Genomic DNA, 27284 nt, shown 5'->3' with positions numbered 1-27284 from the left:
TGGACAAGTTCATATGGGGCAGACAATTAGGGAGAAAACGCTTAAACTGGTGGCGCTAATGAGAGATGGTGTGGTAGACCGTACAGGTTGATACTCAGGGTTGGGGTACTGTGGTCAATGTCTCCACCTAGTGATGGACTACAGAAGTGGAACCAGTAAAAAAAACTATTGGAAAACTGGGCAAGCTTTTTTTTCCAACTGCAGTAGGTGTAATTGATATACAACCTTTACTATATAATACATGTTCAATATGTTGGGTATTGGAATATAAACAGGGCTAAGCAAAACTAGGGATAACAACAAAAAACATCAAAAGCTTAGGAAAAGAGGTCTAAAACTGGTTTGGACAACAGTTAGAGAGCTGGTAGGCTCCCTGCATGCGTATGCTAAGAAAGTAATACTAAGTGTATGTTGTGTAGTAAGCTGTTAATAGCCCATGTGCCTCACCCTAATAATTTGGTCCCTTTTCCCCTCATAATTTAGCCTACTGTTCTGACTTGGTGTATATGTAGCCTATAGCCTGTTTTAGCAAAATGTCATAATTTAATATTGTAAGAGTTTTCATTGTCTGCTTATATGGCCCATTTATTTATCCTACAGTTCTGACTCGGTGTACAGGGAGAATACTGTAAGAAAGGTCCATGTTCTGAATTCTGTTGCTGTTGCTGTACATTTCAAAAGTGCTGAGCAAATAGTTATATTGTCTACGTCCATCCTACCTCGTTCATTAATGTCTTAATCAAATTACGAATTGCCTCTTGTTCGCTCGTCATCCACTTATGCCATAGTTTGTACATCTAAATTGTCAGTAGAAACCACATTTGGTTAAGCAAGTCAGCCATATCAGCTATGTTGTTTTTAAAAGGCAGTAAATTAGTCTGAATTAACTGTTTCGCTGCCAGACAAGGCTCCGATGATAGCCATTTGTAGCAGTAGTTTGGTGTTGGGACAGCTTTATGTAGGCCCTAACAGTTTGTGGGCACCATTTGTAACCGTTATAGTGCAATTAATGTATTGTTTATTGTTGTATTGTGTAGTGGCTTTGCTGGGATGGATCTAAAAAATAAAATAAAAATTAGTTTGCCCCACCAACATTTACATGCTAAAATTGCCACTGCACTGGACACAAACTGGTTGAATCACTGTTGATTCAAAGTCATCACATTGCATTTTTTGTTGTTGAAATTATTCAACCAGTTTGTGCCTAATGGGCACAACATTTTCAATGACCGAAATGCAATACTGCGTGTACAGGTATGTCTGAGTGGATGTGTAGGGCTTTGAGTGGATGAGTAGTGTTGAAATATAGCGACTGAGAGTATTGAGTAGATATTTTGAGTAAATCAGTGGGAATAAATGTGCCTAAAGCCAATGCGTTGCATTGTAGATCTATTTTGTTTTATTTAACTAGGCAAGTCAGTTAAGAACAAATTCTTATTTACAATGACGGCCTACCCGAGACTACGCTGGGCCAATTGTGCGCCGATGGCACTCCCAATCACGGCCGGATGTGATTCAGCCTGGATTCGAACCAGAGACTGTAGTGACGCTTTAGACAGCTGCGCCACTCGGGAGCCCACATGCAGTGCCCAATGTTATAATCCCTCCCAATAAATTTGGAGTGCAGTATTAGAGTCGGATTGATAACGCTCAATCCAGATAGGCAGCGATGGCAAAGGTGACATGTTCTGATGGAACTGTTCTATCAAATATGCCTATGCTCCGCCACGGTAGATAGCAGTAATGCACCATAGAAGACCACGGCGCTAGTACAGGAAGAAGAATCTACCATTCATTTCCGTAAATAAAATGGTCACCATTTTCTCTTCCTGTTGTGAAGTTAGCGGCATGGAGAAGGCACGTTTCATTGTATCACGATCGAAACAGCATTTTGCGTAGCAAATAGAATTGTAGCTATCTGAACACTATTTAATTTCATTGGTAAAACTGAACCCTTTCAAATACGTTTCTGTAAATGCATTACCATCAAACTAATGGTAGCTAGCACATTTATAGCAAGCTGTTCTACCTGTATTGTGTTGTCATGCTTTATGGTTCACAATACTTGCTTACCACTCTATCTCAATCAATTGACTCGCGCGCTATTGTTGCCATCATTCCCTCCCCCGCGCTTGTGTGTAAAGCATGGAGATTGAGGGGAGAGATTTCATGAACACTCCCCCCTTGAAGACGGTGCGGTTTGGGGGCAATGTTGTTGCCACGTTAGCGAAATTCAAACAGGTGAGATTTCCAATCCAGTGACACCAAACATGGATGCCTTAGACACTTATGTGATTCATCTGGAATGTAGTTATAACCTGGTATACATATGACAGTATTTGCTGCTGGTTGGTTGTTTTTCAAGGGAGACACCAGTGACTATGAGTTGTTGAAACATCAGCTGGCAGATCCAGATATCAAGGTAAATGAGCACGACTAGCAGTTATGCTACATGTACAGTGTAACAAGGACGTTTCCAGAGGTCTTAATGATAATAGAATGTCTTCCTTTTTTTGACAGGATGCCCAAATCATCAACTGGCTGCAGGAGTTCCGGAATTGTGTGACACAACTCAGCAAAGACCATGAGCAGCTGATCTATGTGGCTCTGGTGAGGATGGAACACTTGAATCAAGAGATGGACAGTACTGCCCAGGCCAGGAACAGTTTTCTAATGCTGTATCTACCCCTTGTGTCTCTGTACCAGAGGCTGCCGTGGCTGGGTCGAAGCCCTGCCGTAGTGGAGGAGTATCTGGCCTTCCTCAGTAACCTGGTATCTGCTCAGACGGTCTACCTCCGGGCCTGCCTCAAGATGGTGGTCTCCAACTTCATACCCAGTGAGTTCCTGTCTGTTTGCGTGGACATTCTGATAACTCAATATGGCTACTTTGAAGACGTATTGTTTTTGCCTTCCTTTCCAGAGAGAGTGAAGATCTGTGAGGGAGGAGTGGACATCTCTGACTCGGATGATGATGATGAAAGTAGGTGTTACTGTTTCATTATGGTTTGCAATGGAAAACCAAGATTGTTCAACGGACGGTCCCTGAAATGTTTCATTGAAATACACACTGCAGTAAATTCATAGTGACCTGAGAATGCGGTTGGTAAAAGGCTGCTCCACTCGTCCTTTTAGGGAAACTAGGCACACTTCTAAAGTCCTTGAAGAGGGAGGATGATAAGGGAGGTGAGGTGTAGATAAGATAATGCATGGAGACTCTAGCACTGGTGACCTTCACTGCAGGAGTCCCACCCCTTATGGTTCCTGATTTGTCAGGCTGACAGACCTCTTCATAAATCTGTTTTACTTCAATGTTACAATTAGTTTTTACTTCAAACGTTACAGAATCAATGTTCCATTACAATATAAAGGGTATAATGACACCCAGTTCACAGATCCAACTTGTTCAACGTTGGATGTTAGTTCAAAACGGCAACTCGTTTTTTCATTTGTGCACAGTTTTAACCCTTTCTCTTCTTTCTTGATTTGAAGACCTTCCAAGAAGTTTTGACCAGTGTCATCAGGCCCTGCAGCTGATTGGCAGATATGTCCCATCGTAAGTAGCCATAAGACAATCCTACAACATGTTGCTGGGTCATTTTCAGATCCAGGTCTGACCTTGGGAATTGTTGACCCACAATGCAAACTGGTAACAAAATGTTTTTTTCGTCCTTCTCATTTCAGCACCAGCCGTTTCCTGGTGCCCATTCTGATTGAAAACTTTCCCTTTGTGCAGAAATCTTCCAGAACCCTGGTAAGCAGTGGCTACGGTGGATAGCCTCATGTTTGTTTTTTTAAATTGTCAGATTGTTGTACAGTATGGTTGTCTTTCTCTCTGCCCAGGAGTGTTATGTCCATAACCTTCTGCGGGTGGCGGTGTACATCCCCTCTCTACGACGAGACGTCCTGGAACTCATCATCAGTAGGATGCTCAAACTGGACGTAAGTGTGTTTGTTAAGCCACAGTTGCTCCTGTGTGTGTGTTTTGGCTTTCCAGTTCTTCACTGAGAAATAGGTGTTTTTTGTGTGCTAACTGTGTTGTGTTCCAGGTGAGTGCTCCTCGGGGAGAGATAGAGGAGGTGGAGGAGAACGCTGTGCAACAGGAGATGAAAAGAGAGCAGGAAGAGGAGGGCCTCTTTGACATGGTGACTGACTAGATCTGCTATGTTTTACATACAACAGTCACTGGTTTGATAGTTCTCCATTTTGCGACTAATGTGGTGTGACGTTTCCCTCATCTCTCTCTATCACACAGGATGAGGATGTGTGTTCAGTGAAGTCCAGTCCAGCAGGGACCAATGTGATGGTCCACCCTGTCGCTGAGAGACTGGACACTCTCATGGTTGTGCTGCTGGCCTTCATCAAGGACATGTGCCACGTCAACGGTGAGCACAGGGTCTTCACACACACTCACTAGACGTATGACAAGAAAGTGCTTACTCTGCTCCCTTTCTCTCTCATCTTCCACCCCTCCATCTCTCTCCCCCTCTACTCTCTCTCTGCCAGGTTGTCTGGATGTGGAGCGGACTAAGGATCTATACAAGGACCTGGTGTGTGTGTTTGATAAACTTATCCTACCTACACACGCCTCCTGTCACGTCCAATACGCCCTCTTCTACCTCTGCAGCTTCAGACTGGTCAGTACTCGCAACAGTGTGCATCCGTGCGGCTTTATAGTAGTAGCATTTTATAGAACGGTTGAGTGGGTAACTCGATTGATTGGCTGTGTGTTTGACCACTCAGGCTCTGGCAGAGGCGTTTCTGGAACACCTGTGGAGGTTACTGCAGAGCCCGTCTCACCCGGCAGTACTGCGCCAATCTGCCGCTGGCTACATGGGTAGCTTCCTGGCCCGTGCCAACTTCCTGCCCGTCGCGTGAGTCACACCCTCTCTCCTCCTAAATATTCAAAGTGTACTTTTGCTCTTCAGAAAGGGCTCCTTAGAGCATGTTGGGGTGTGGTTGGTTCTACGCAGCATACTCTCTGGTTCCTCCTAACTCCCTAACTAAGATTCTCTGACTGTGTTCTCCGTCCTGCAGTACGGTGCGTGCGTGTCTGGACCTGCTGGTCCCCTGGCTCCACCTATACATAGACAGCCAGGACTCCGGCTCCCGGGCCTACTGTGACATCACGCTACACGGGCCCTTCTACAACGCCTGCCAGGCTGTCTTCTACACACTCATCTTCAAACACAGGAGCATCCTGGAGGGCGACATGAAGAAAGGTAGGGGATTACACATGCGTGTAAAACACATACTTACACAGATTTTATTTTTATTGTATCAGTTGGTGTGTATGTGTATATATATCTCACTGGCCTGTCAATCTGTGTGTCTGTGGGGGGGGGGGGGGGGGCTCTCTACCAGTTTCCAGTATTATATAACTGTATGTCTGTTTTCCTCCCAGGGCTGGCGTACCTGCAGGGTCTGAACCTAGAGAGGATAGTGATGTGTCAGCTCAACCCTCTGAAGGTCTGCCTGCCTGCCGTCACCAACATGTTTGCTGCCATCACCAGGTACAGTGGTACACCAACCAACCACCCTTTTAGCCAGTCACACATCAATTACACTCTGCTACAGCACTGTGTTAGTTTCTGTCTGCTTCTAAAAATGTGAAGTGGTTGTTTGACCCAGACGTGTATCCATCCATCCACAGAAAGTACCAGTTGGTGTTCTGCTACACCATCATCGAGAGGAACAACCGCCATGTTCTCCCCGTGGTCCGCAGCTCCGTGGGGGGCGACTGTGTGTCCACCAACACCAACCCCCTGGACAGTTTCTTCCCCTTCGACCCCTACGTGCTCAAGAGGTAACCCATGAACCCTTCCCAGGGACCACTTATCAGTAGGCACAAAACAGGAGAAATTGGTTGGAAATGGCAATAGTACAACCTGAACTCTAAGAAGAGAGTTAATTTTCCATTTCTGATCATGTTTTTCTTCTCTCCAGGTCAAGTAAACTCATCGAGCCCCTCTACCAGGTGTGGGAGGAGCCAGCAGACACCATCACCACCAAGAGAGTCAGACAGGTAAAACACAGACAGTCTTGTATTCTCTCAGGCACACACATGATTGGATGCTGTGTGGCTCCCTATTGGTTGTTTTTGTGGTTTGATTGGCTGTTTTCTCTCTGTCTCAGTGCTCGGATGCAGATGAGGATGACTTCCTGCGAGGGGAGACGCCGGAGACAAAGGGGGTGATGGGTATGACCCCTGGCTCGTATGAGTCACACCTCCACAGCCCCAGCAGTGTGGGCTCACCACCCATCTCCTTCCTACAGAGACCCTTCTGACACCCCTGTATTTAACATGGACTCATACACAACCCCCTGAAAAATGGACTATTCCACAACCCTGAGCACCTTCATACAGAGACACCCAGCTTTAACATTTTCAAATGGAATATTAAATGATCTTACCATAGACTGTTCTGATTTTGACCCCCTGCTGTTTAAAATGGACGGGTCCATCCTTCCCTATCATCACTGAAGAGAAGTATCAGTCGGAACCATCTACAATCACTACCCCATCAAGAACCTACTCCAGGACGCAAAAGATTATGAACACAAAGTGTACAATGTGTGGCTAGAGCTATTCATTTTATAATAATGGTTCTATGTTATAGCAGTTAACATGTTATACCTGGTTAATAGTGAAAAAGTTAATTTAACTCAATTATGGAGAGAAAATGTATTTGTTTTATCTAGGATGGGAAAATCGTAATTTTTTTTGTAAATACAGTTACCTTCACCGAGAACACAATCTTATCTGACACTTTCAATGGTTCATTGATTTTGGTTGTCTCTGATCTACAATTTGTGTCAAGGTCTGAACACATTTTTATGATTTATATAATTTTACAGATTGTAAACATGTTCCCTTATTGAAATTCTTCTTAACCAGAACAGATACTATTAAGGAAGGTCACATGCAGTAGATGAAAAAGGAAACATTTCTGTAAACTTGTGCTTGTATGTATGGAGTATCAATTACATAGTTGACATACACTACTCTGTAAATAAAAGTCAAACTATTTGTGAGTTGACAGAAATTCATTTATTGTAAAAAATGATCAGTCGGGTACTGTACAAGGATGTCCTGGCCCACTCTGTTGCACTGTAACACACGTCCTCTCAGGTAGGATTCTCAGAGGGTGTTTGCTTTGCGTATAAAAATACGGAAACACTTTCTCTGTGAACTTGTGTGAGAAAGAGTAAAGGGGTGTATCATCATCAGCAGGGTCAAAGAAAGACACTTGGCCCTTGTCCCAGTCCAGCTGCACTCTGACCCTCTTGAGTTTCTCTGTGACTGTCATGGCTGTTGGTGGTGAGGTCATCGCTCTGTACTCCTTGTCTCGCAGACACATGGTCCAAAACCCGTTCTCCGGCCGGGCCTGGACCTCCGCATTCCTGGTGACAGACGTACAGGCCACGCCCAGAATCCAGTCGTTGTTACATCCTGTATCCACTACCCAGCAGTGGCTTCCTGAGCTAAGCCCGGTCATGCCCAGGACCTCTGCACTCATGTGGAAGCGCTCAGGGTTGTCAGGGAGACGGTGAGGCTGGCTGGTGTACTGAAGGGACGTGAGGTCATGTGACAGGAAGAGGCAGGGGTGGGCTGTGTTTGGGTCCAAGGTCACAGGAGCTGAAGAGGAGGAAATGGGCCAGAGACTGGGTTAGAGACAGGAAAAGGGTTTGGGTCACCACTGTTTTAGCTTCTCTCCGCCAGGTTAAAATGCTGTGGGAGTTAACCTCCTTATCTCCTCATCTCTGTTAACCATTGAAATTGACTTACTGTATTCAACATGCAGAAGCACTTTCTTCCAGACTCTGTACTTGAGATTACAGAGGTGCTTGGCCACATCAATCAGTGCCCCTGAAATTGTCTCTGGACCCTGCCCTGTGCACTGGGCTCTGAAATGACAAAATAATACAATTGTCCTGTTCAGTATTCCAAAGCAGAGAGAGGGAGGAAAAAATACAATGTTAGACAGAGAGAGGTGGGGGATTTCAACATACCTCTCTATAGTGGCTTTAAAATTCTGAAAAACAAAGAAAGTGTAATATTGTGGCTGAATACATTTTTTTATCCCATCCTCTCCTCAAAAATGATTATTCTGGCTTTATTTAATTTGTGTGTAATGTGTAAATTGTGCCAGTACAAACCTGGAGCAATGTCATGTCTTCAGCATCTGTCATCTCCTGTGTTATGACTGTTATAGTCTCTTTGAGGTATATCATCCCTGCTGCAGCCTTTGTCACCGTACTCTTCATGAGCCCTATCTTCTCCTCTTCCTCCTCCTTCAGAGCAGCTAGCCTCGCTGCCTCTTCATCATACAGGAACTGGTGGAGTTCCACAAACAGATCCTTTATCTGCCTCTCTGTCTCCAGGGCCTGATTCTGAGGGGCAGTTAGAGCACAACTTGATGGATTTGAGTTCATTTTAATGAAAAGGAAACTGAGATGACATCTGTGGAGATTACCTTAATGGGCTCGAGCATCTCTTCAGAGGTTCCCTTCAGTCTAATGAGGGAGTCCAGAGTATCCTGTAAGGTTTTCAGTGCTACGTTGAGCTCATCCTAGAAGTCAGAGGGTATTCTAACATGAGGTTTTTTATGAAAGCAGCAAGCTGTAACTCGATTAAATGTCTAGATTCAATTGTGTGAAATAAATTAACAATAGGTTCAATGCCAGGTGTGTCGCTTGACTAAAATAATCCTTTCAATACCTGAGATAATTTACTATGTTTAAAGATGTTTTACTCTGCAAACACACTGTATGTTCATCAACACCACTCACTGACGTACAACTAGCAGAACAGATTTTATCCCATAGGAATGCAGATATAATACTTTAAACACTTTGGAATTTCTCTGCTATATTTCTCTGCTAATACTGTACACTCGCATATACTGTCAGGATAGACCTGATTAACAGCATTCTACTGCCAGGGGCCACAGGCTCCTTACATGAGAAAATGGCAACGTTAACTATGAAAACAGACATTGCCAAGTTATTTCATGCATATACATACTAGAGTCATTTCAATTATTATTCAGTCTCTCACCTTGCAATCCTGTGCTGCCTTCTCTGTGGGTACGCAGTCATGGTTCTTGTGTATTTTCGAGTCTTGGCACACTACACAGACAGGCTGCTTGTCCACCAGACAGAAGAATCTGAGTCTCTCTCCATGTAGACTACAAAGCACACTGTTCCCCTCCGCTGAGCTCTGAATCCTGCCCTGTTGCAAAGCTTCACAGAGGTTCTTCAGAGCCAGGTTGGAGGGAGGGGTGCGCTTGGAAGCTCTTCTCCTGCAGACAGGGCACTGTCTGAGGGTTGAGGTGTTCCAGTAGCATTGTAGGCAGGTCTTACAAAAGCTGTGGCTACATGGTAGGAGGACAGGGTCCCTGAAGATGTCACAGCACACAGGACAGGAGAGATCCTCCTCTGGGAGACACACACTGGATGACATGTATGTCTTCACCTGATCAGGTACCGGGAGTCTGTGAAGAAGATATCCTCTGGCTTAAACAATACTACATTCCCATGTCAAGCATATAAACGTGGAGATTATTTACTTTGTCTTTCAGAAATCACCTCCCTTTTGATTTTCAAAACAGATACTCAAAGTGCCTATTCTTCCATTGTTCTTGTTGTAATGCCAGACCTTAAAAGTGCAGGCTGTTTCCTGTCTGTTGAGTTGTGTTCGTGTGTGACTCCAGAGACACACAGTACTGCATGACAGACAGCAACGTGAAACAGGAAGTCGAGCCCTATTGGTCACATGTGGAATAGCTGCAAACTGGTTTAGCCTAGAATCTGTTACATGTTTTGAATAGCAACATTGTTAAAGGTTGTGGATAGAGATACACAATCAATAACGTTAAACGCCTTTAAAAGACTGAAAAGTGAAAGATGACTGTCAAGATATATCTCATGAAGCAGGATGAAAATATGATCAACCAAAATTATTGGTAAAATCATCATAAATAAAATTGGCCTCACATTACATTGTGTTCCTAAAACATATATATTTACATGGTTATAACAAAGGCAGGTACAATGTAGGCCTAACGTAAATACCATACACATCATTACACATTGTATACAACTGTTATACCTGTTTGTACCTTGCACTATATTAATAATTTGCAAATAAAACTTACAATGGGGATAACTGTGTAATCTAAAGCAATAATTATATGCCAGTGCTTTTGACACCAATGAATGCTCATATAGAGCAAAGCTTCAAAAGGTATTCCGTAGGCCTAATCTTCCCCTTCCACAACCTCAATGGCAAACCAAGTTTCTTCCCCAAAAGCCTGTGCAGTTTCATTGCATTTACCAAGGGGATGAAGAGGGGTTCACAGGGGGAGAAAGGGGTTTGGAGGGGCTAGCCTGTGTTTCCCTTGAAAACTCAAGGTTTCAGGATATTGGTTAAAAACAAATCAACCATCTGCCTCCACCTCCAGTGTGGTATTTTAAATATTTGTTATTGTTGCTTGGTGTCAATATCAAATCAAACTTGATTTGTCACATGCGCTGAATAAAACAAGTGTAGACCTTACTGTGAAATGCTTACTTACAAGCCCTTAACCAACAGTGCAGTTCAAGAAGAGTTAAGAAAATATTTACCAAGTAGACTAAAATAAAAAGTAATAATAAAAAGTAACACAAGTGACTATGCATAGATAATAAACAGCGAGTAGCAGCAGTGTAAAAAAGGGAAGGGGGGGGTCAATGTAAATTGTCCGGTGGCGATTTTATGAATTGTTCAGCAGTCTTATGGCTTGGGGGTAGAAGCTGTTGCGGAGCCTTTTGGTCCTACACTTGGCGCTCCGGTACCGCTTGCCGTGCGGTAGCAGAGAAAACAGTCTATGACTAGGGTGGCTGGAGTCTATGACAATTTTATGGGCTTTCCTCTGACACCGCCTATTATATAGGTCCTGGATGACAGGAAGTTTGGCCCCAGTGAGGTACTGGGCCGTTCACACTACCCTCTGTAGCGCCTTACGGTCAGATGCCGAACAGTTGACATACCAGGCGGTGATGCAACCAGTCAGGATGCTCTTGATGGTGCAGCTGTAGAACCTTTTGAGGATCTGGGGACCCATGCCAAATCTTTTCAGTCTCCTGAGGGGGAAAAGGTTTTGTCGTGCCCTCTTCACGACTGTCTTGGTATGTTTGGACCATGATAGTTCATTGGTGATGTGGACACCAAGGAAATTGAAACTCTCAACATCAGTCCACAGTGTGTGGTTTGTAGCTTGTGTATCACTACATGGGATTGTGACCACTTTATATTATTGGGGAAAATCTATGAACATTCATTAGTGGCTTGATGACAATGATAATTTCAGGCTACTCACAAGAGATTTTATTGTAGGATGCATGCAGCTATCACTACACCACTCAGGGACTATAGTCGTGTAACTACGCATCTCTGGAACACTCATTCATCTCTGGAACAATCTCTTCATTCAAAGACTCAATCATGGACACTCTTACTGACAGTTGTGGCTGCTTTGTGTGATGTATTGTTGTCTCTACCTTCTTGACTTTTGTGCTGTTGACTGTGCCCGATAATGTGTGTACCATGTTGTTGTTATGTTGTGTTGCTACCATGCTGTTTTGTCATGAGTTGCTGCCTTGCTATGTTGTTGTCTTAGGTCTCACTTTATGTAGTGTTGTGTTGTCTCTCTTGTTGTGATGTGTGTTTTGCCCTGTATTTATATTGTATTTATTATTATTATTTATTATTATTACTATTATTTTTAAATTTTTTTAATCCCAGGCCCCGTCCTCGCAGGAGGCCTTTGCCTTTTGGTAGACCGTCATTGTAAATAAGAATTTGTTCTCAACTGACTTGCCTAGTTAAATAAAGGTTAAATAAAATAAAATAAATAAAATGGCGAGATCCAAATCACAGCATCCTATCCGCTCTCTCCACGAGCCTAGGATGATGTATCCCCCTTTTTCCTCCAGTCTTTCGTTACCATGGGGATGACGTCAGGTTGCACCACCGATTCGGCCCAGTAGTAGCAGGAGAGGCGGGTCCATGAGACAGTCAGCTGGGTAAGAAGACAAAGAGAGTCCTCCAAGCTCAGTACCTTCTCGTTCCACCGTCGAATCCTCACAGCTAACGCCCTTCCTTCCATCCAAAATGCGCGAAATAGTGCATCTGCAAGCCGGACAGTGCGGAAACCAGATTGGAGCCAAGGTATTACTCTTCTCTTGTTTGTATATCAATAAAATAGATTGCTTCATTTGGGGATTGCATGCGACCTAGATAAACCTCTCGTTCTCTGCGTAGTGCGTAGCTAAATTAAGAATGGCCGCTTGTAATCCACCCATAAGACTGCATCCTCGATAGGCTAAAATAGGCCTATAGGCTACCATGGACGAAAAATGCATGATCATTCCGTGCACAAGATAAACTACATTTTAATCGATGTTGTATACGATATGACATGTCCTGAAAAAAAAATATTTTAAAAATTGTTTCCGCTGATTCATTCCCAATGGTTATTTGGGGTCTTTGTAATATGGGCGTTGAAGGGAAAGATATGGTAGCCTACTAGAATACCACCGTCTTCCCTCTTATGACATTACATGTTCAACCTGATTAATATTTCGGTCTAAATGGCATTTTAAATCTTAATTTGAAGCATTTAGACGATAACATAATTATGTAAAGGGAATATTTAATGCAAGTCATGCTATTTGTGTTGCTCTTGAAAAGGTAAATGTCCATGCAACAGAAAATACACATTGCATTATCTATTTATTTATATTCTAACTTGCGTTTTAAATGGATGTTTCTGTGTATTGCTATTGACTTGCATCTCATCCCCCTGTACCCTCCCTCGTTCGCTCTCTCTCATTCTCTCTCTCTCTTTCTTTCATTGTCTCAGTTCTGGGAGGTGATCAGTGATGAGCATGGCATCGACCCGACTGGCACCTACCATGGAGACAGCGACCTGCAGCTAGACAGGATCAATGTGTACTACAATGAGGCCTCAGGTACAGTATGCACATTATATAGCATTGCATACATGAACCACATAATGTTATTGAAACATGCGCAATTAAATAAACTGCTGTTTTAATTAGGAAAAATTAACTGATTACACTTATACAAACAAATAGTACATACATAAAACATGTATAGCAACAATAGTTTCAGTATGCCCAGTATGCCCAACATTTCCCTATTCTTATTTTATGTACATATTCTTATTCATTCCTTTACACTTGTGTGTATAAGGTAGTTGTGAAATTGTTAGATTACTTGTTAGATATTACTGCATGGTCGGAACTAGAAGCACGAGCATTTCGCTACACTCGCATTAACATCTGCTAACCATGTGTATGTGACAAATAAAAATTGATTTGATTTTTATTTGATTTTTCAGGTGGGAAGTATGTCCCCCGTGCCATCCTGGTGGATCTGGAGCCGGGCACCATGGACTCTGTCAGGTCTGGCCCCTTCGGACAGATCTTCAGGCCAGACAACTTTGTCTTTGGTGAGTGGTTGGTGTGTTCAGTGCAGATATGAGATGAGATTTGGTGGTAGGCTACTTCTAAAATCTTGTCCAGGAAATAATGGGTGATAACACTTCTGTCTGCAGGCCAGAGTGGAGCTGGAAACAACTGGGCCAAGGGCCACTACACAGAGGGAGCAGAGCTGGTAGACTCTGTCATGGATGTTGTGAGGAAGGAGGCAGAGAGCTGTGACTGCCTCCAGGGCTTCCAGCTCACCCACTCCCTGGGTGGGGGTACTGGCTCTGGCATGGGCACCCTGCTCATCAGCAAGATCCGCGAGGAGTACCCTGACCGCATCATGAACACCTTCAGCGTGGTGCCCTCTCCCAAAGTGTCCGACACAGTGGTGGAGCCCTACAACGCCACCCTCTCTGTGCATCAGCTGGTGGAGAACACAGATGAGACCTTCTGCATCGACAACGAAGCCCTCTACGACATCTGCTTCCGCACTCTCAAGCTCACCACACCCACCTATGGAGACCTCAACCACCTGGTGTCAGCCACCATGAGTGGAGTGACCACCTGCCTTCGTTTCCCTGGCCAGCTCAACGCCGACCTCCGCAAACTGGCTGTCAACATGGTGCCCTTCCCCCGCCTGCACTTCTTCATGCCCGGCTTCGCCCCCCTCACCAGCAGGGGGAGCCAGCAGTACCGCGCCCTGTCCGTGCCTGAGCTCACCCAGCAGATGTTCGACTCCAAGAACATGATGGCAGCCTGCGACCCTCGTCACGGCCGTTACCTCACCGTGGCCGCCATCTTCCGTGGCCGCATGTCCATGAAGGAGGTGGACGAGCAGATGCTCAACGTCCAGAACAAGAACAGCAGCTACTTTGTGGAATGGATCCCCAACAACGTGAAGACAGCTGTCTGCGACATCCCACCCCGCGGCCTCAAGATGTCTGCCACCTTCATCGGCAACAGCACAGCCATCCAGGAGCTGTTCAAGCGCATCTCTGAGCAGTTCACTGCCATGTTCCGTCGTAAGGCCTTCCTTCACTGGTACACCGGAGAGGGTATGGATGAGATGGAGTTCACTGAGGCTGAGAGCAACATGAATGACCTGGTGTCTGAGTACCAGCAGTACCAAGATGCCACCGCTGAGGAGGGCGAGTTTGAAGAGGAGGGAGAAGAGGAAGCCGCCTAAACCATCCAGTCACTCAACTGCCAAACAGTCTATCACTCCCCTCCGTCCTGTGCCCAAAGCACAACTTGATTGATTTAAGTTAATGTTAAAGAAAAGGAAACTCAGATTTGTGATAATTAAATGAATGTGCTCAAGCATCCCTTCAGCGGTTCCCTTCAGTCTAATTAGTGTCCTGTAAGGTTTTCAGTGCTCATCCTAGAAGTCAGGATATTCTAACATGAGGTTTCTTATGAAAGCAGCAAGCTATAACTCGATTACTAGATGTCTAAATTGAATTATGTGAATAAATTAACAATGTGTTCCAATGCTAGGTGTGTTGCTTTACTTAAATAACCCTTTCAATACCTGAGATAAACATTTGTAAACATAGAGAGAGAAAAAATCTTTCTGTAAAAACACTATCAGTCCATCATTTGACCTGCTGGTTGTACATCAGTAAGTGGCACTGACGTACAACCAGCAGGTCAGATATCCCATAGGAATGCAGATAGAATACTTTACACACTTTGGATCATGGTAGGTAAATTATGGTGCATTGGGGAAATGTTGTGTGCGGGCAAAGAACTGCTGTATTTCGAATGGTGCTGTATTTCCTTTCCACAGAATACAGTACCGTACTGTATTTTTGGATCGCCAAAAACTTTTTGTTTATGGCTCATTAATATATTTTGAGGCGTACCTTGTAAGAGACAATTTTTTTCCCCTGTTAGTGAGAATGCTGTACCAATCTAACTCCTATGTGGTTACAGTGCTCCATCAATTTAAAATATATAGGGGATAGATAAGAGTGGTAGCAAGTCTTAAATGTTTAAGCATTTTGCCATTTCCCTTTGGCCTGTTTTGCCCTGTAGTCGCTGCCGGGTTGGAAGCCTTTGTTAAGGCCTCTAGAAGTGCAAGTGATACAAAACACCAAATATTCATTGATATGCTGTAATGTATTTTTTATTTCACCTTTTATTTAACTAGGTAGGCCAGTTGAGAACAAGTTCTCATTTACAACTGCGACCTGGCCAAGATAAATCACAGCAGTGCGACACAAACAACAACACAGAGTTACACACGGAATAAACAAACGTACAGTCAATAATACAATACAATAGAAAAAGTCTATATACAGTGTGTGCAAATGAGGTGGTGAGGGAGATATGTGTGGGGGTGACCAGTTAAATATACCTGCTGGAGCGTGTGCTACGGGTGGGTGCTGCTATGGTGACCAGTGAGCTGATATAAGGCGGGGCTTTACCTAGCAAAGACTTAGATGACCTGGAGCCAGTGGGTTTGGCGACGAATATGAAGGGAGCCAGCCAACAAGAGCATACAGGTCGCAGTGGAGGGTGGTATATGGGGCTTTGGTGATGAAACGGATGGCACTGATAGACTGCATCTCCAATTTGCTGAGTAGAGTGTTGGAGGCTATTTTGTAAATGACATCTCCAAAGTCAAGGGTCGGTAGGATAGTCAGTTTTACGACGGTATGTTTGGCAGCATGAGTGAGGGATGCTTTGTTGCGAAATAGAAAGCCGATTCTAGGTTTAATTTTGGATTGGAGATGCTTAATATGAGTCTGGAAGGAGAGTTTACAGTCTAACCAGACACCTAGGTATTTGTAGTTGTCCACATATTCTAAGTCATAACCGTCCAGAGTAGTGATGCTAGGCGGGCGGGCAGGTGCGGGCAGCGATCGGTTGAAGAGCATGCAGTTAGTTTTACTTGCATTTAAGAGCAGTTGGAGGCCACGGAAGGAGAGTTGTAATTGCATTGAAGCTCGTCTGGAGGTTAGTTAACACAGTGTCCAAAGAAGGGCCATAAGTATACAGACTGGTGTCGTCTGCGTAGAGGTGGATCAGAGAATCACCAACCGCAAGAGCGACATCATTGATGTATACACAAAAAAGAGCCGGCCCGAGAATTGAACCCTGTGGCACCCCCATAGAGACTGCCAGAGGTCCGGACAACAGGCCCTCCGATTTGACACACTGAACTCTGTCTGAGAAGTAGTTGGTGAACCAGGCGAGGCAGTCATTTGAGAAACCAAGGTTGTTGAGTCTGCCGATAAAAATGCTGTAATTGACAGAGTCGAAAGCCTTGGCCAGGTCGATGAATACGGCTGCACAGTATTGTCTTTTGTCGATGGCGGTTATGATATCGTTTAGGACCTTGAGCGTGCCTGAGGTGCACCCATGACCAGCTCTGAAACCAGATTGCATAGCAGAGAAGGTACGGTGGGATTCAAAATGTTCGGTGATCTGTTTGTTAACTTGGCTTCGAAGACCGTAGAAAGGCAGGGTAGGATAGATATAGGTCTGTAACAGTTTGGGTCAAGAGTGTCTCCCCCTTTGAAGAGGGGGATGACCGCAGAATCTTTCCAATCTTTGGGGATCTCAGACGATACAAAAGAAAGGTATTACCTAGCAGCCAACCTGCTTGCACCAATCCCATGTAATTACAGTAAAATACTGTGAAATACAAACCCAATCTCCCCTCAATGAATGTCATTCATTAATTATGATTACAGTAGCATTTACTTTTTTACAGTATAATACCCTAAATTCTATGGTATTGTACCATGTGTCATTACACAGTACTTATTTTGACACTGTATTTAAATTGCAGTAGTTCTACTACAATATGAAATACATTAACTTACTTACCCCTAGCTGCCTGTAAATTACTGTTAATGTTACAGCAACACCTTTACAGTGTGCACAACATCAATGCCAAACCAGGTTTCTTCCTGTGAAGCCTGTGTAAATTGTTGGATTTACATAATGGGAGGGGGCTTCACAGGAGGTACTACCTGTTTGATCACACTGGCAGGGTGTTTCTCTTGACCACAGTCGGTTTCAGAATATTGATTTAATAATAGCCTACTACCATCCGCCTCAATCTACAGTATGGTATTTTAAATATGTATTTTTTTGGTTGGTGCCAATATATCATCAGTCCACAGTGTGTGGTTTGTATCTTGTGCTTCACCACTCGTGATTGTGACCACTGTTACTGGGGAAAATCTCTCGTGTACATCATTAGTGGGTTGATGACAATGATACCTTCAGCTCACTTACGAGAGTCTTTTTTACTGTAGGATGCCTGCAGCTATCACTACACCACTCAGTCAGTAGGGTCGGGTGACTGTGCATCACTACACCACTCAGTCAGTAGGGTCAGGTGACTGCGCATCACTACACCGCTCAGTCAGTAGGGTCAGGTGACTGCGCATCACTACACCACTCAGTCAGTAGGGTCAGGTGACTGCGCATCACTACACCGCTCAGTCAGTAGGGTCAGGTGACTGCGCATCACTACACCACTCAGTCAGTAGGGTCGGGTGACTGCGGGTCGGGTGACTGCACATCACTACACCAGTCAGTAGGGTCGGGTGACTGCGCATCACTACACCACTCAGTCAGTAGGGTCGGGTGACTGCGCATCACTACACCACTCAGTAGGGTCGGGTGACTGCGCATCTCTGGAACACTCATTGATGAAGACTTCTAAATAACAGCATCCTATCCGCTCTCTCCACGAGCTTAGGATCCCTCCTCTCCTCCAGTCTTTGGTTACCATGGGGATGACGCCCACCGATTCGGCCCAGTAGTTGAAGGAGAGGCGGGCCCATCAAGCAGTCAGCTGAGGAAGAAGAGAAGAAGCGTCCTCCGAGCCAAATCTCGACTGCGGTCTCCTCACTGCCAACGCCCGTCCATCCATCCATAATGCGAGAAATAGTGCATCTGCAAGCCGGCCAGTGCGGTAACCAGATCGGAGCCAAGGTATCATTGTTGACTCCTTTGTATTTTACCAAGAAAATAGATTGCTTCATGTGAATGATTGCAGGCGAGCTAGATAAGCCTCTTTTTTTTACCTCTGCGTAGCAAAATGAAGAAATACCGCTGATAATCCACCCATAAGACTTGTAGAGAAAGCTGGTGCAGGACTGTGTGCATTATCGATTGGCTATAATATAACATGCATGAAAAATGCATGGTCATTCCGTGCACAAAATAAATATGTGTATAAGAGAAATAGGCTAAACAATAGCTATATCCGATTAATATCAGTTTGAATCACTGTTGCATATGAAATGGGCAGATTTGTTATTGTTGCTGCTGACTCATTCCCAATGGTTATTTGGGGTCCCTAAATGGACCTGCGGTGGAAGGGAGAGATAACGGTACGAGAATACCTTCCTCTCCTCTCTTTTATGACACAACATATTCAACCTGATTAATATTTAGATCGAAATGGAATTTTAATGCTTCATTTAAATAATTTAGAGGCTTACGTAATTATGTAAAGGGAATATTTAATGCAAGTCATGCTATTTGTGTTTCTCACAAAAAGGTAAATGTCCATGCAACAGAAAAGACATTGCATTATATCTATTTATTTATATTGTATATTCTAACTTGCATTTTAAATGGATGCTTCTGTGTATTGCTATTGACGTGCATCTCAACTCCTCTCTCTCGCTGTCTCAGTTCTGGGAGGTGATCAGTGATGAGCATGGCATCGACCCAACTGGCACCTACCATGGAGACAGCGACCTGCAGCTAGACAGGATCAATGTGTACTACAATGAGGCCTCAGGTACAGTATGCACATTATATAGCATTGCATACATGAACCACATAATGTCTCCAATTATTGAAACAAACAGAAACATGCACAATTGATTAAATAGACTCTTGTATTAACAATGAAAAAAAATACTGGCATTCAGAGGTACCCTATTATCACAAATACAGTGCAAATATGCACAGTAATAATTGGTTCAGTACACCCAATATTTATTTTCTTTTTCAGGTGGGAAGTATGTCCCCCGTGCTATCCTGGTGGATCTGGAGCCGGGCACCATGGACTCTGTCAGGTCTGGCCCCTTCGGACAGATCTTCAGGCCAGACAACTTTGTCTTCGGTGAGTGGTTGGTTTGGTAGTCAGTGGAAATATGAGATTTGATGGTAGACTACTAATGTAATCTTGTCCCGTCAGTGAAGTAGTGGTTTATGACACTCTTGTCTGCAGGCCAGAGCGGAGCTGGAAACAACTGGGCCAAGGGCCACTACACAGAGGGAGCAGAGCTGGTAGACTCTGTCATGGATGTTGTGAGGAAGGAGGCAGAGAGCTGTGACTGCCTCCAGGGCTTCCAGCTCACCCACTCCCTGGGTGGGGGTACTGGCTCTGGCATGGGCACCCTGCTCATCAGCAAGATCCGCGAGGAGTACCCTGACCGCATCATGAACACCTTCAGCGTGGTGCCCTCTCCCAAAGTGTCCGACACAGTGGTGGAGCCCTACAACGCCACCCTCTCTGTGCATCAGCTGGTGGAGAACACAGATGAGACCTTCTGCATCGACAACGAAGCCCTCTACGACATCTGCTTCCGCACTCTCAAGCTCACCACACCCACCTATGGAGACCTCAACCACCTGGTGTCAGCCACCATGAGTGGAGTGACCACCTGCCTTCGTTTCCCTGGCCAGCTCAACGCCGACCTCCGCAAACTGGCTGTCAACATGGTGCCCTTCCCCCGCCTGCACTTCTTCATGCCCGGCTTCGCCCCCCTCACCAGCAGGGGGAGCCAGCAGTACCGCGCCCTGTCCGTGCCTGAGCTCACCCAGCAGATGTTCGACTCCAAGAACATGATGGCGGCCTGCGACCCTCGTCACGGCCGTTACCTCACCGTGGCCGCCATCTTCCGTGGCCGCATGTCCATGAAGGAGGTGGACGAGCAGATGCTCAACGTCCAGAACAAGAACAGCAGCTACTTTGTGGAATGGATCCCCAACAACGTGAAGACAGCTGTCTGCGACATCCCACCCCGCGGCCTCAAGATGTCTGCCACCTTCATCGGCAACAGCACAGCCATCCAGGAGCTGTTCAAGCGCATCTCTGAGCAGTTCACTGCCATGTTCCGTCGTAAGGCCTTCCTTCACTGGTACACCGGAGAGGGTATGGATGAGATGGAGTTCACTGAGGCTGAGAGCAACATGAATGACCTGGTGTCTGAGTACCAGCAGTACCAAGATGCCACCGCTGAGGAGGGCGAGTTTGAAGAGGAGGGAGAAGAGGAAGCCGCCTAAACCATCCAGTCACTCAACTGCCAAACAGTCTATCACTTCCCTCCGTCCTGTCCCCAACTCCATCCCTTCATCCTTACCATCTGCTTTCTCTGAAGAAGGCAGATGTTCCTAAATGAATTTAATGTTTTTCCACATTAGACAGTGATCTTACCAGATAGTAGTAAACTTTTGACATTATTTTGTTGTTGTATGTTGGAAATCCACTGAATTGTTTCCATTTTCCTACATTCATCTCATCATTGCTTTGCGGAATTAAAAGCAAGTGATTTTAAACTTCAAATTAAATTGGTACTTACTCTATGTTTTTATTGTTTTTATTTGATGGGTGTTATAAATAATTAATATGGTCTTATATAGACTTGATTACTGTACCACATGAAATTGAAATGACACACTGGGTTAAAGTCAGCATGTACAATTACAGTATGTTCACATACTGTAAGTTATATCAATTTGAAGCCATGAGCCCAAAATGTCAAAGGTAAAAGCAGATTTACAAACCAGACAAGGCCAACCACAGTTGGAAACTGGGTTTGTGAGGGAGCATTAACTATAGGCTGAAGACAAACTGCACTGCCCACTATGGGTTCATGCCAATGAGTTAGTAGCAATAAACTCTGCATTGGAATGCATTCCTAGAATGTAACAACAGGTAAAATGAGACTGACGTATAGTGACTGTTAAAGACAGAAAGACTTGGCCGCATTGTTTTCAGCAGTCATCACTTCCCAGCTCCTGCAGTCAGTTGCCGCTGGCTAATAATTCTGACTGAAGCTATTTTGTCAATCACAGCTTCACCGAAAGCTGACTAGTAAGGTCTGCATGCTGAGCAAGTGCGTTATTTCTCATACACTTCACACTCACCATTTTAGGGATGTCTGATACATGATGTCAGCTGATACGATGCTCTGTCTTCTGCTTTTCCCCTCTCGTTAATTCCTTATAGAAGTCTGGTTGTGTTTTCACAAGAGAGAGAGAGACAGAAGCAAGTCTTGACATCATCTGATCAAAGTCCAGCACTGATTATGCAAAGAAAATCTACTGAGGTGGCCAATTCTAAAAATGACTATTAGTATTTATTTAACATGTAGGCTACAATAGATAAATATGTCATGACATTGTGTAACAACTCTACATGATGAGAATTGAATCCCATCATAGGCTTTGCAACATACAAACAGCGTACTGGTAAGAACACACATAGAATATATGATCTAATGTAGTATCACATATCAGCCCATGTTAAATTAATGTAACAATTCTGAAATACTACAATACAATTATTCAAATGTAAACAATCATTCATTTTGTGCTTAAATATGATTAATAATGACATAATTATTTGTTCTGCACACAGTATCCGCAAACAGCGAATATCCCACTGGGAGAAATGTTTTCTAGATAATATTAGCTTACAGTGTCATTATCTGTAAAGCTGGATACAGGACTGATACAGGACTGATTCAGTAGTGAGACATGTATTGAGGTAAGTAATCAGTGTAAAAATCTAGACAATGAAATGCTTTTCTGACAATCAATAGTGGTTAAACAAATATTATTGCACGCTATACATTTAAGGAATTTATAAGGAATTTATACAAACATTTACATTACATTCCAATAGCATTTTTTGCATGTATCAAGGTAGCACAGGTAACAGCAGTCTGCTTACGATTTTAGCAGTTAGACTGTATCCAGTCTTTTAGTAGCTGTTGAGAGTGCCAAATTGCCTAGACAGAGGACTGAAATACTCAGACTGAAATGTATTTACCAAAGACGAGTATGAGCAGGGACTGAATACTGGTCTTCTTCCATCTAGTGCAGGTGATGGTTTGTTTCCTCTTCCAGTATGACCATTTGAATGATTGTGTACATGTCTATCCCATTCAAATATGCCAGTGCTATTAAATAACACACCATAGAGAAAGCAGTCAGAGCCTCATGGACCTCAGTTCTAGTTGTTCTAGTTACAGGCTGTGGTATTTGTAGTAGCTATCCCTACGTCTGTGTCCGGGTTCTGTACTAGCACTAGTCCATGTGCTTGCAGTACGTACAGTACACAGTGCCTGGGCCCTCCTCTTCCAGGGCTAGGTGCTGTGTACCTCTCGTCCCATCCTGTATCTGTCAACGTTGTGTCATGACCCTCTAATATCTAGGTAATCATCAGCTCTTTAGGTGGAGCTTCTACAGTCATCAGGATTTTGCTGTTGCTTGGATGTACAGGACAGGTGTTGAGAGACTTCTGAGAGGCTCAGATGAGTCTCTCCTCCTTGGGCAGTTTGAGTGCGTCTGGTGTCTCAACACTGCTGGCCCCCGTCTGCTCCTCAGCACTGGGCCGGTACATCCCCTCCGTCTGCCTCTTCTTCCTCACCACGCAGAAAAGCCACACTAGCACAGCAGATGCTATGGCCAGCAGCCCCAGTATAACAGTCGGGGCCACAATAGCTGCAATGTTGGGTCCCTATATGCAGAACAACACAGGGGTAAAAGTCATTCTCACAAATAAAGCTCTGGATACTTCTGGTTTAAGTTCCTCTAACAAAAACAGAGATAAAGATAGCAGCAGTTTACTCACTGGGGCAGTTGTGTTAGAGGGTAGACTATTAGTTGTGTTGTCCCCTGTAGAAAACATTAAAGATTACCACTCAGGTCATCGTAATAGTTTGCTACAAGAATACAAATAGACCCTCTCTTTGATCAATGTAGCATAACACAATAGGATTGAACAATGTGGAAAAACAGGTTATTTTAAAATGACACACTGTATACTAAGTGCAGGTGATAGAAATGACACGTGTGGTGCTCTGAGGCAACAACCTACATGTCCACACATGACCACATACCAGAACAACATGCAAATGTAAAAGCATGTATATGAGTATTGTTTGTATTCTTTTTAGTTGTATTGTTTGTATATCGTTGTATTTTACATTTGTGACTGTATCAGTGTTTTGTTACTTTTCATGTTTTGTGTTTTTTGTGGACCCCAGGAAGAGTAGCTGCAGCTTCTGCAAAAGCTAATGGGGATCATAATAAACAAATAAGCAAACGTTTTAACACATCAAGTTACTTAAATACAGTTAAGAGTAATTTATTTACAGCCTAGGGGGAGGGGGAAACAAAACAGAAAGGTGGAAGTTGATGTCATTTTTAGATTGATAGATTGACAACATAATAGCCTATTGCAATGAGATGGGATTACTGAGTTCCTCAAGTCCAGTGCTTTTTTCAGGAACTTTCTCCATGACAAGCCATGTGATTACTCTGTGACATCCCGCACAGTAACTACTTGAATGTAGGAGAGGGGGAGGAGAGGACTTGGAATGCGGCCTTTGCCTGTGGTCAGTGAAGCTCAGCCCCTGAACAGTTTTACTAGTTGAAGTATCTGGAAAAGCACTATTATATTTTGGTTACCATGTCAGTGTGGTGTCAAAGTGATTATTGACTATTAATTCACAGTAGATGTCTTGCTTAGAAAACTTCAACGCCCATTTAGGGATGTCAAACTAAGTTAATGATTGGCAAATGCAAATAGTAAAATAGTAAACTCCCCCAGGGGCAAAAGTACACCTTGATAACAAAAAACAAGGGTAGGTTGTTTGGGGGAGGGGCACAACTTTTGCTCAAAATGAGACACCGAAAAACCTCCTGTAGCAGTGACAGCCTGATACGTTTATTGTAGCAAACTAACTACAGTTGACATTACAGCTTGGAGGTGTCTGCATTGGAGTGCAGCCATTGTTCAGTGTTGTCCCATTACCAGAAAAGCAGAAGAGCACTCAGAACAACCAATAAGGGCTGCTTCATCTATTGTTTCTTGCTGGGTAATATACAGCTATAATGCATTGTGAAAACGTTCTATAAGTACATACAACCCCCTTATAACGTCTTACTATCATCTGATAATGATCCTGACTAACAGTTCAGTGCACTGACGAATAGCAGTGTAAAATATAACATATAAGGGCTCATACGTACTTTATAACAAATAATAAAGCATTTCAAATACGAGCATTATGTATTACCATACGTCTATCAGAGAAATCACATGTCCGCATTAAGAAAAGTGGGTGTACCAGAGCTTTTCATACCAATGGTTCCTACCCAAATCTCTCACGCATTACAAAATATTTGTACAACCTGTTGGCATGTTACTGCATGCTTTAGTTTTTATTGAGTAATGCCTAGAATTGTGTGCAACCTGCTTTTGTGTTTTTGTGCATATCGTTCAGTCGTACAAGCAGTCGTACAGTAGATTGTTTGTCTGTGGTCAGAGACAATCCAGTGTGGTGGTGATGGGGTTATTTCACAAGAAGGATGGGGGGTGTAGAGGCAGTGACATGACTCACCCACAACCCTGGAAGGATTACTCCCCAAGACCAGGAGTAGGACACTCCCAGCCAGGAGACCAGGCCAGGCCGCGATATCTGGGAGCAGTGTCATCTCCATTCAAACCAATGGGTTCTAAAGAGGGTAGACCATCAGCAAGGGGACGCCTGGACATCAGGTCGGGGTCATTTCATCAGGAGTAGTGCTCAGCAGCACAAGCACACCGCCGTCAGTCTCCAGGGCCGCTCTAGAGAGATGAAGGGGGTGTTAAAGAAAAAAAGAACAGTTCATAAGGAGCTACACTGAGCCCGAGTCTCTATTGAAACCCCAATGTTATTGAGTCTGGTTCATAAAGTGACAAAATGTAAGAGAAGATGAAATCATAACAGCTTTCTATACTTCATTCTGCATAGAATCATTGCAAGTTCCAGGAGAAACAATTATCCCATACCATGACAATACAATAGAACATAATGAATCAAGTTATTATAAACATTTCAGACTGTCAGAAACTGTCCAAGCGGAAATTGATAGGGCTTTAGGTAGTCTAGCGGTTAAGAGTGTTGGGCCAGTAACTGAAAGGTCGCTGGTTAGAATCCCTGAGCCGACTAGATTAAAAATCTGACGATGTCCCCTTAAGCAAGGCACTTAACCCTAATGGCTCCTGGAAGTCACTCTGGATAAGAGCATCTGCTAAATGACTAAAATGTGACCATAGAGGCAAAATTACAATTGTGATTAATTCAGCACCATGTCGAAACATGACCACCCCCCCAAAAATGTGAGTGAAGTTTTCAGTCCCTTCAAGGCACATTCAGGATCATTTGTTTGAGACATATAGGCCTATATGTCAAATGAAACGTTTAAGGTGGGCTGACTTAGTAAAACTAGTGGTATATGTGAACAATTGCACCTGTTCAGGGAGGTGGGGAGGGAGGGCATTGGGATAACAAATGACAATTCATAAATCATATTCTTAATAAATGTTGTAAAAGTAGCATCCTATCGAAATAAAAGTAAAGCCTTATAAAAGTATTGTAAAGTATAGGATTTATAGTGCCCCATAATTAATTTCCAATAGTTCCAAGCCATTTTATGTAAAGAGAAACTGCACTACTGCTCCACAACAAATTAGTCGATCTAACAATACAAGAAGTATAGGATTTTATTATAGACAGACCTGTACAGAACATTATACACACCTTTTCACCGAATAATGTTGATATCCGTTTTAGGCAACCGGGATCAATCCAAATCCTTGCGAAAAAAACAACGTCTCGCTTCCGCCGCCTCACCTAAACGAGTGAGTGGGTGAACCGAAACTGGATCATATGTCAGGACGTGTTTATGATTAAACCTCTCCCAAAAATGTCTGATAAATAATCTGCAAACTAAATCCGATCGCAAAGTCGTTTTACTGTCTGAATAGGTTTATTTTGATATATATCACCGTAGACTACCTGTATAGGTTTAACTATGTAAAACAGTTTTTTTTATTCCCTCTTCACATCGCCCCTATGGTCACATGGTTCACTTCAGTCTCGTGTTACAGTACCTGAGCCCAGTATCAACCTGTGGCACAGGAGACAGATACCCTTTGTATGATGAGGCACCAGACTAGTGGACAAAAATCCACCTGCTCAATGGAGCCTACTTCCTCCCATTGCTCATGCTCTTTCACTCATTATGGATCCTTTACTATTAGAGTTCTATGGGACCCTTTCTCAAGTTCTACACTGTTCTATTGATGTGTGTCTGAAGCCTTGAAAGTGTTCATCTACCTTTTTTTCCATCTGCAAAATAAATATAAAAGGCTGTGGAATATGTTCAGGCCCAATGAGTAAACACTGAACATTTTGAGAAATTTAAGGCTGCATTTTTTAAATCCTGTATTTTAAGGGACACATGTTTCATGTGAGTGCATGGTGAGAATTTGTTTGCAGTTTTAGGACCTCTAGTGGAGAGCAATTATATTTTTCTAGCTGACCTTATCCTCAAAGCAAAATAAAAAGAATCCTGAAATACCATAAGCACAGCTAATCATGGTCCCTTAATCCTTGCCTAATCGCAGTTTCATCTGGGCCTATGCCAGAATGTGACTGAAGACTGGCATAGAAAACACAATCTGATCAATGTATGATTCTATTTCCATGTTTGTATTTGGTGTGGTTGATTGTCAACCCATAACCACCCCA

General features: G+C 43.7%; 5 protein-coding genes across 5 annotated transcripts; 3 read left to right on the top strand and 2 right to left on the bottom strand.

Annotated features, from left to right (window-relative positions):
* The first annotated feature begins 1781 nt into the window (after nucleotides 1-1781).
* LOC139564770 (RNA polymerase I-specific transcription initiation factor RRN3-like) lies at nucleotides 1782-7027 on the top strand. Its single transcript, XM_071384562.1, has 17 exons — nucleotides 1782-2241; nucleotides 2366-2422; nucleotides 2521-2610; nucleotides 2707-2836; nucleotides 2921-2980; nucleotides 3490-3553; nucleotides 3682-3751; nucleotides 3841-3939; nucleotides 4047-4142; nucleotides 4253-4382; nucleotides 4504-4634; nucleotides 4741-4871; nucleotides 5035-5219; nucleotides 5402-5510; nucleotides 5651-5803; nucleotides 5944-6022; nucleotides 6133-7027. Exons 1-17 carry the CDS (start codon nucleotides 2146-2148, stop codon nucleotides 6283-6285), a joined length of 1833 nt encoding a protein of 610 aa, XP_071240663.1. The 5' UTR covers nucleotides 1782-2145; the 3' UTR covers nucleotides 6286-7027.
* Nucleotides 7026-21714, bottom strand: LOC139564771 (zinc-binding protein A33-like). Its single transcript, XM_071384564.1, has 7 exons — nucleotides 21625-21714; nucleotides 9059-9494; nucleotides 8475-8570; nucleotides 8158-8391; nucleotides 8011-8033; nucleotides 7787-7905; nucleotides 7026-7636 (listed from the first exon to the last, which is right to left on the bottom strand). The coding sequence occupies exons 2-7, from the start codon at nucleotides 9461-9463 to the stop codon at nucleotides 7065-7067; spliced, it is 1449 nt and encodes a 482-aa protein (XP_071240665.1). The 5' UTR covers nucleotides 9464-9494; nucleotides 21625-21714; the 3' UTR covers nucleotides 7026-7064.
* LOC139564772 (tubulin beta-4B chain-like) lies at nucleotides 11917-14985 on the top strand. The gene is made up of 4 exons (XM_071384565.1): nucleotides 11917-12211; nucleotides 12906-13014; nucleotides 13407-13517; nucleotides 13623-14985. The coding sequence occupies exons 1-4, from the start codon at nucleotides 12155-12157 to the stop codon at nucleotides 14678-14680; spliced, it is 1335 nt and encodes a 444-aa protein (XP_071240666.1). The 5' UTR covers nucleotides 11917-12154; the 3' UTR covers nucleotides 14681-14985.
* LOC139564773 (tubulin beta-4B chain-like) lies at nucleotides 18084-21060 on the top strand. Its single transcript, XM_071384566.1, has 4 exons — nucleotides 18084-18450; nucleotides 19159-19267; nucleotides 19484-19594; nucleotides 19703-21060. Exons 1-4 carry the CDS (start codon nucleotides 18394-18396, stop codon nucleotides 20758-20760), a joined length of 1335 nt encoding a protein of 444 aa, XP_071240667.1. The 5' UTR covers nucleotides 18084-18393; the 3' UTR covers nucleotides 20761-21060.
* Nucleotides 21715-21807: 93 nt separating the features above from the next.
* Nucleotides 21808-26632, bottom strand: LOC139564774 (protein crumbs homolog 3-like). Its single transcript, XM_071384567.1, has 4 exons — nucleotides 26292-26632; nucleotides 25110-25336; nucleotides 23336-23379; nucleotides 21808-23221 (listed from the first exon to the last, which is right to left on the bottom strand). The coding sequence occupies exons 2-4, from the start codon at nucleotides 25207-25209 to the stop codon at nucleotides 23012-23014; spliced, it is 354 nt and encodes a 117-aa protein (XP_071240668.1). The 5' UTR covers nucleotides 25210-25336; nucleotides 26292-26632; the 3' UTR covers nucleotides 21808-23011.
* Nucleotides 26633-27284: the final 652 nt, after the last annotated feature.

Source organism: Salvelinus alpinus, chromosome 36 (genome assembly GCF_045679555.1).
Source record: "Salvelinus alpinus chromosome 36, SLU_Salpinus.1, whole genome shotgun sequence".
In the NCBI taxonomy this organism is placed as follows: domain Eukaryota; kingdom Metazoa; phylum Chordata; class Actinopteri; order Salmoniformes; family Salmonidae; genus Salvelinus; species Salvelinus alpinus.
This window is presented reverse-complemented; position numbering and strand designations above follow the sequence as displayed.

Coding starts and splice junctions, on each gene's coding strand:
- LOC139564770 (XM_071384562.1), top strand. CDS start 2,146: ATGGAGATTGAGGGGAGAGATTTCATGAACACTCCCCCCTTGAAGACG. Junction 2,242..2,365: donor CGTTAGCGAAATTCAAACAG/GTGAGATTTCCA, acceptor TTGTTTTTCAAG/GGAGACACCAGTGACTATGA. Junction 3,554..3,681: donor ATTGGCAGATATGTCCCATC/GTAAGTAGCCAT, acceptor TTCTCATTTCAG/CACCAGCCGTTTCCTGGTGC.
- LOC139564771 (XM_071384564.1), bottom strand. CDS start 9,463: ATGTCATCCAGTGTGTGTCTCCCAGAGGAGGATCTCTCCTGTCCTGTG. Junction 8,034..8,157: donor AAGACATGACATTGCTCCAG/GTTTGTACTGGC, acceptor TTTGTTTTTCAG/AATTTTAAAGCCACTATAGA. Junction 7,637..7,786: donor GCTTCTGCATGTTGAATACA/GTAAGTCAATTT, acceptor CCTCCTCTTCAG/CTCCTGTGACCTTGGACCCA.
- LOC139564772 (XM_071384565.1), top strand. CDS start 12,155: ATGCGCGAAATAGTGCATCTGCAAGCCGGACAGTGCGGAAACCAGATT. Junction 12,212..12,905: donor GAAACCAGATTGGAGCCAAG/GTATTACTCTTC, acceptor TCATTGTCTCAG/TTCTGGGAGGTGATCAGTGA. Junction 13,518..13,622: donor GCCAGACAACTTTGTCTTTG/GTGAGTGGTTGG, acceptor TTCTGTCTGCAG/GCCAGAGTGGAGCTGGAAAC.
- LOC139564773 (XM_071384566.1), top strand. CDS start 18,394: ATGCGAGAAATAGTGCATCTGCAAGCCGGCCAGTGCGGTAACCAGATC. Junction 19,268..19,483: donor GTACTACAATGAGGCCTCAG/GTACAGTATGCA, acceptor TTTCTTTTTCAG/GTGGGAAGTATGTCCCCCGT. Junction 19,595..19,702: donor GCCAGACAACTTTGTCTTCG/GTGAGTGGTTGG, acceptor TCTTGTCTGCAG/GCCAGAGCGGAGCTGGAAAC.
- LOC139564774 (XM_071384567.1), bottom strand. CDS start 25,209: ATGGAGATGACACTGCTCCCAGATATCGCGGCCTGGCCTGGTCTCCTG. Junction 23,380..25,109: donor TAATCCTTCCAGGGTTGTGG/GTGAGTCATGTC, acceptor TGTTTTCTACAG/GGGACAACACAACTAATAGT. Junction 23,222..23,335: donor CCTCTAACACAACTGCCCCA/GTGAGTAAACTG, acceptor TTCTGCATATAG/GGACCCAACATTGCAGCTAT.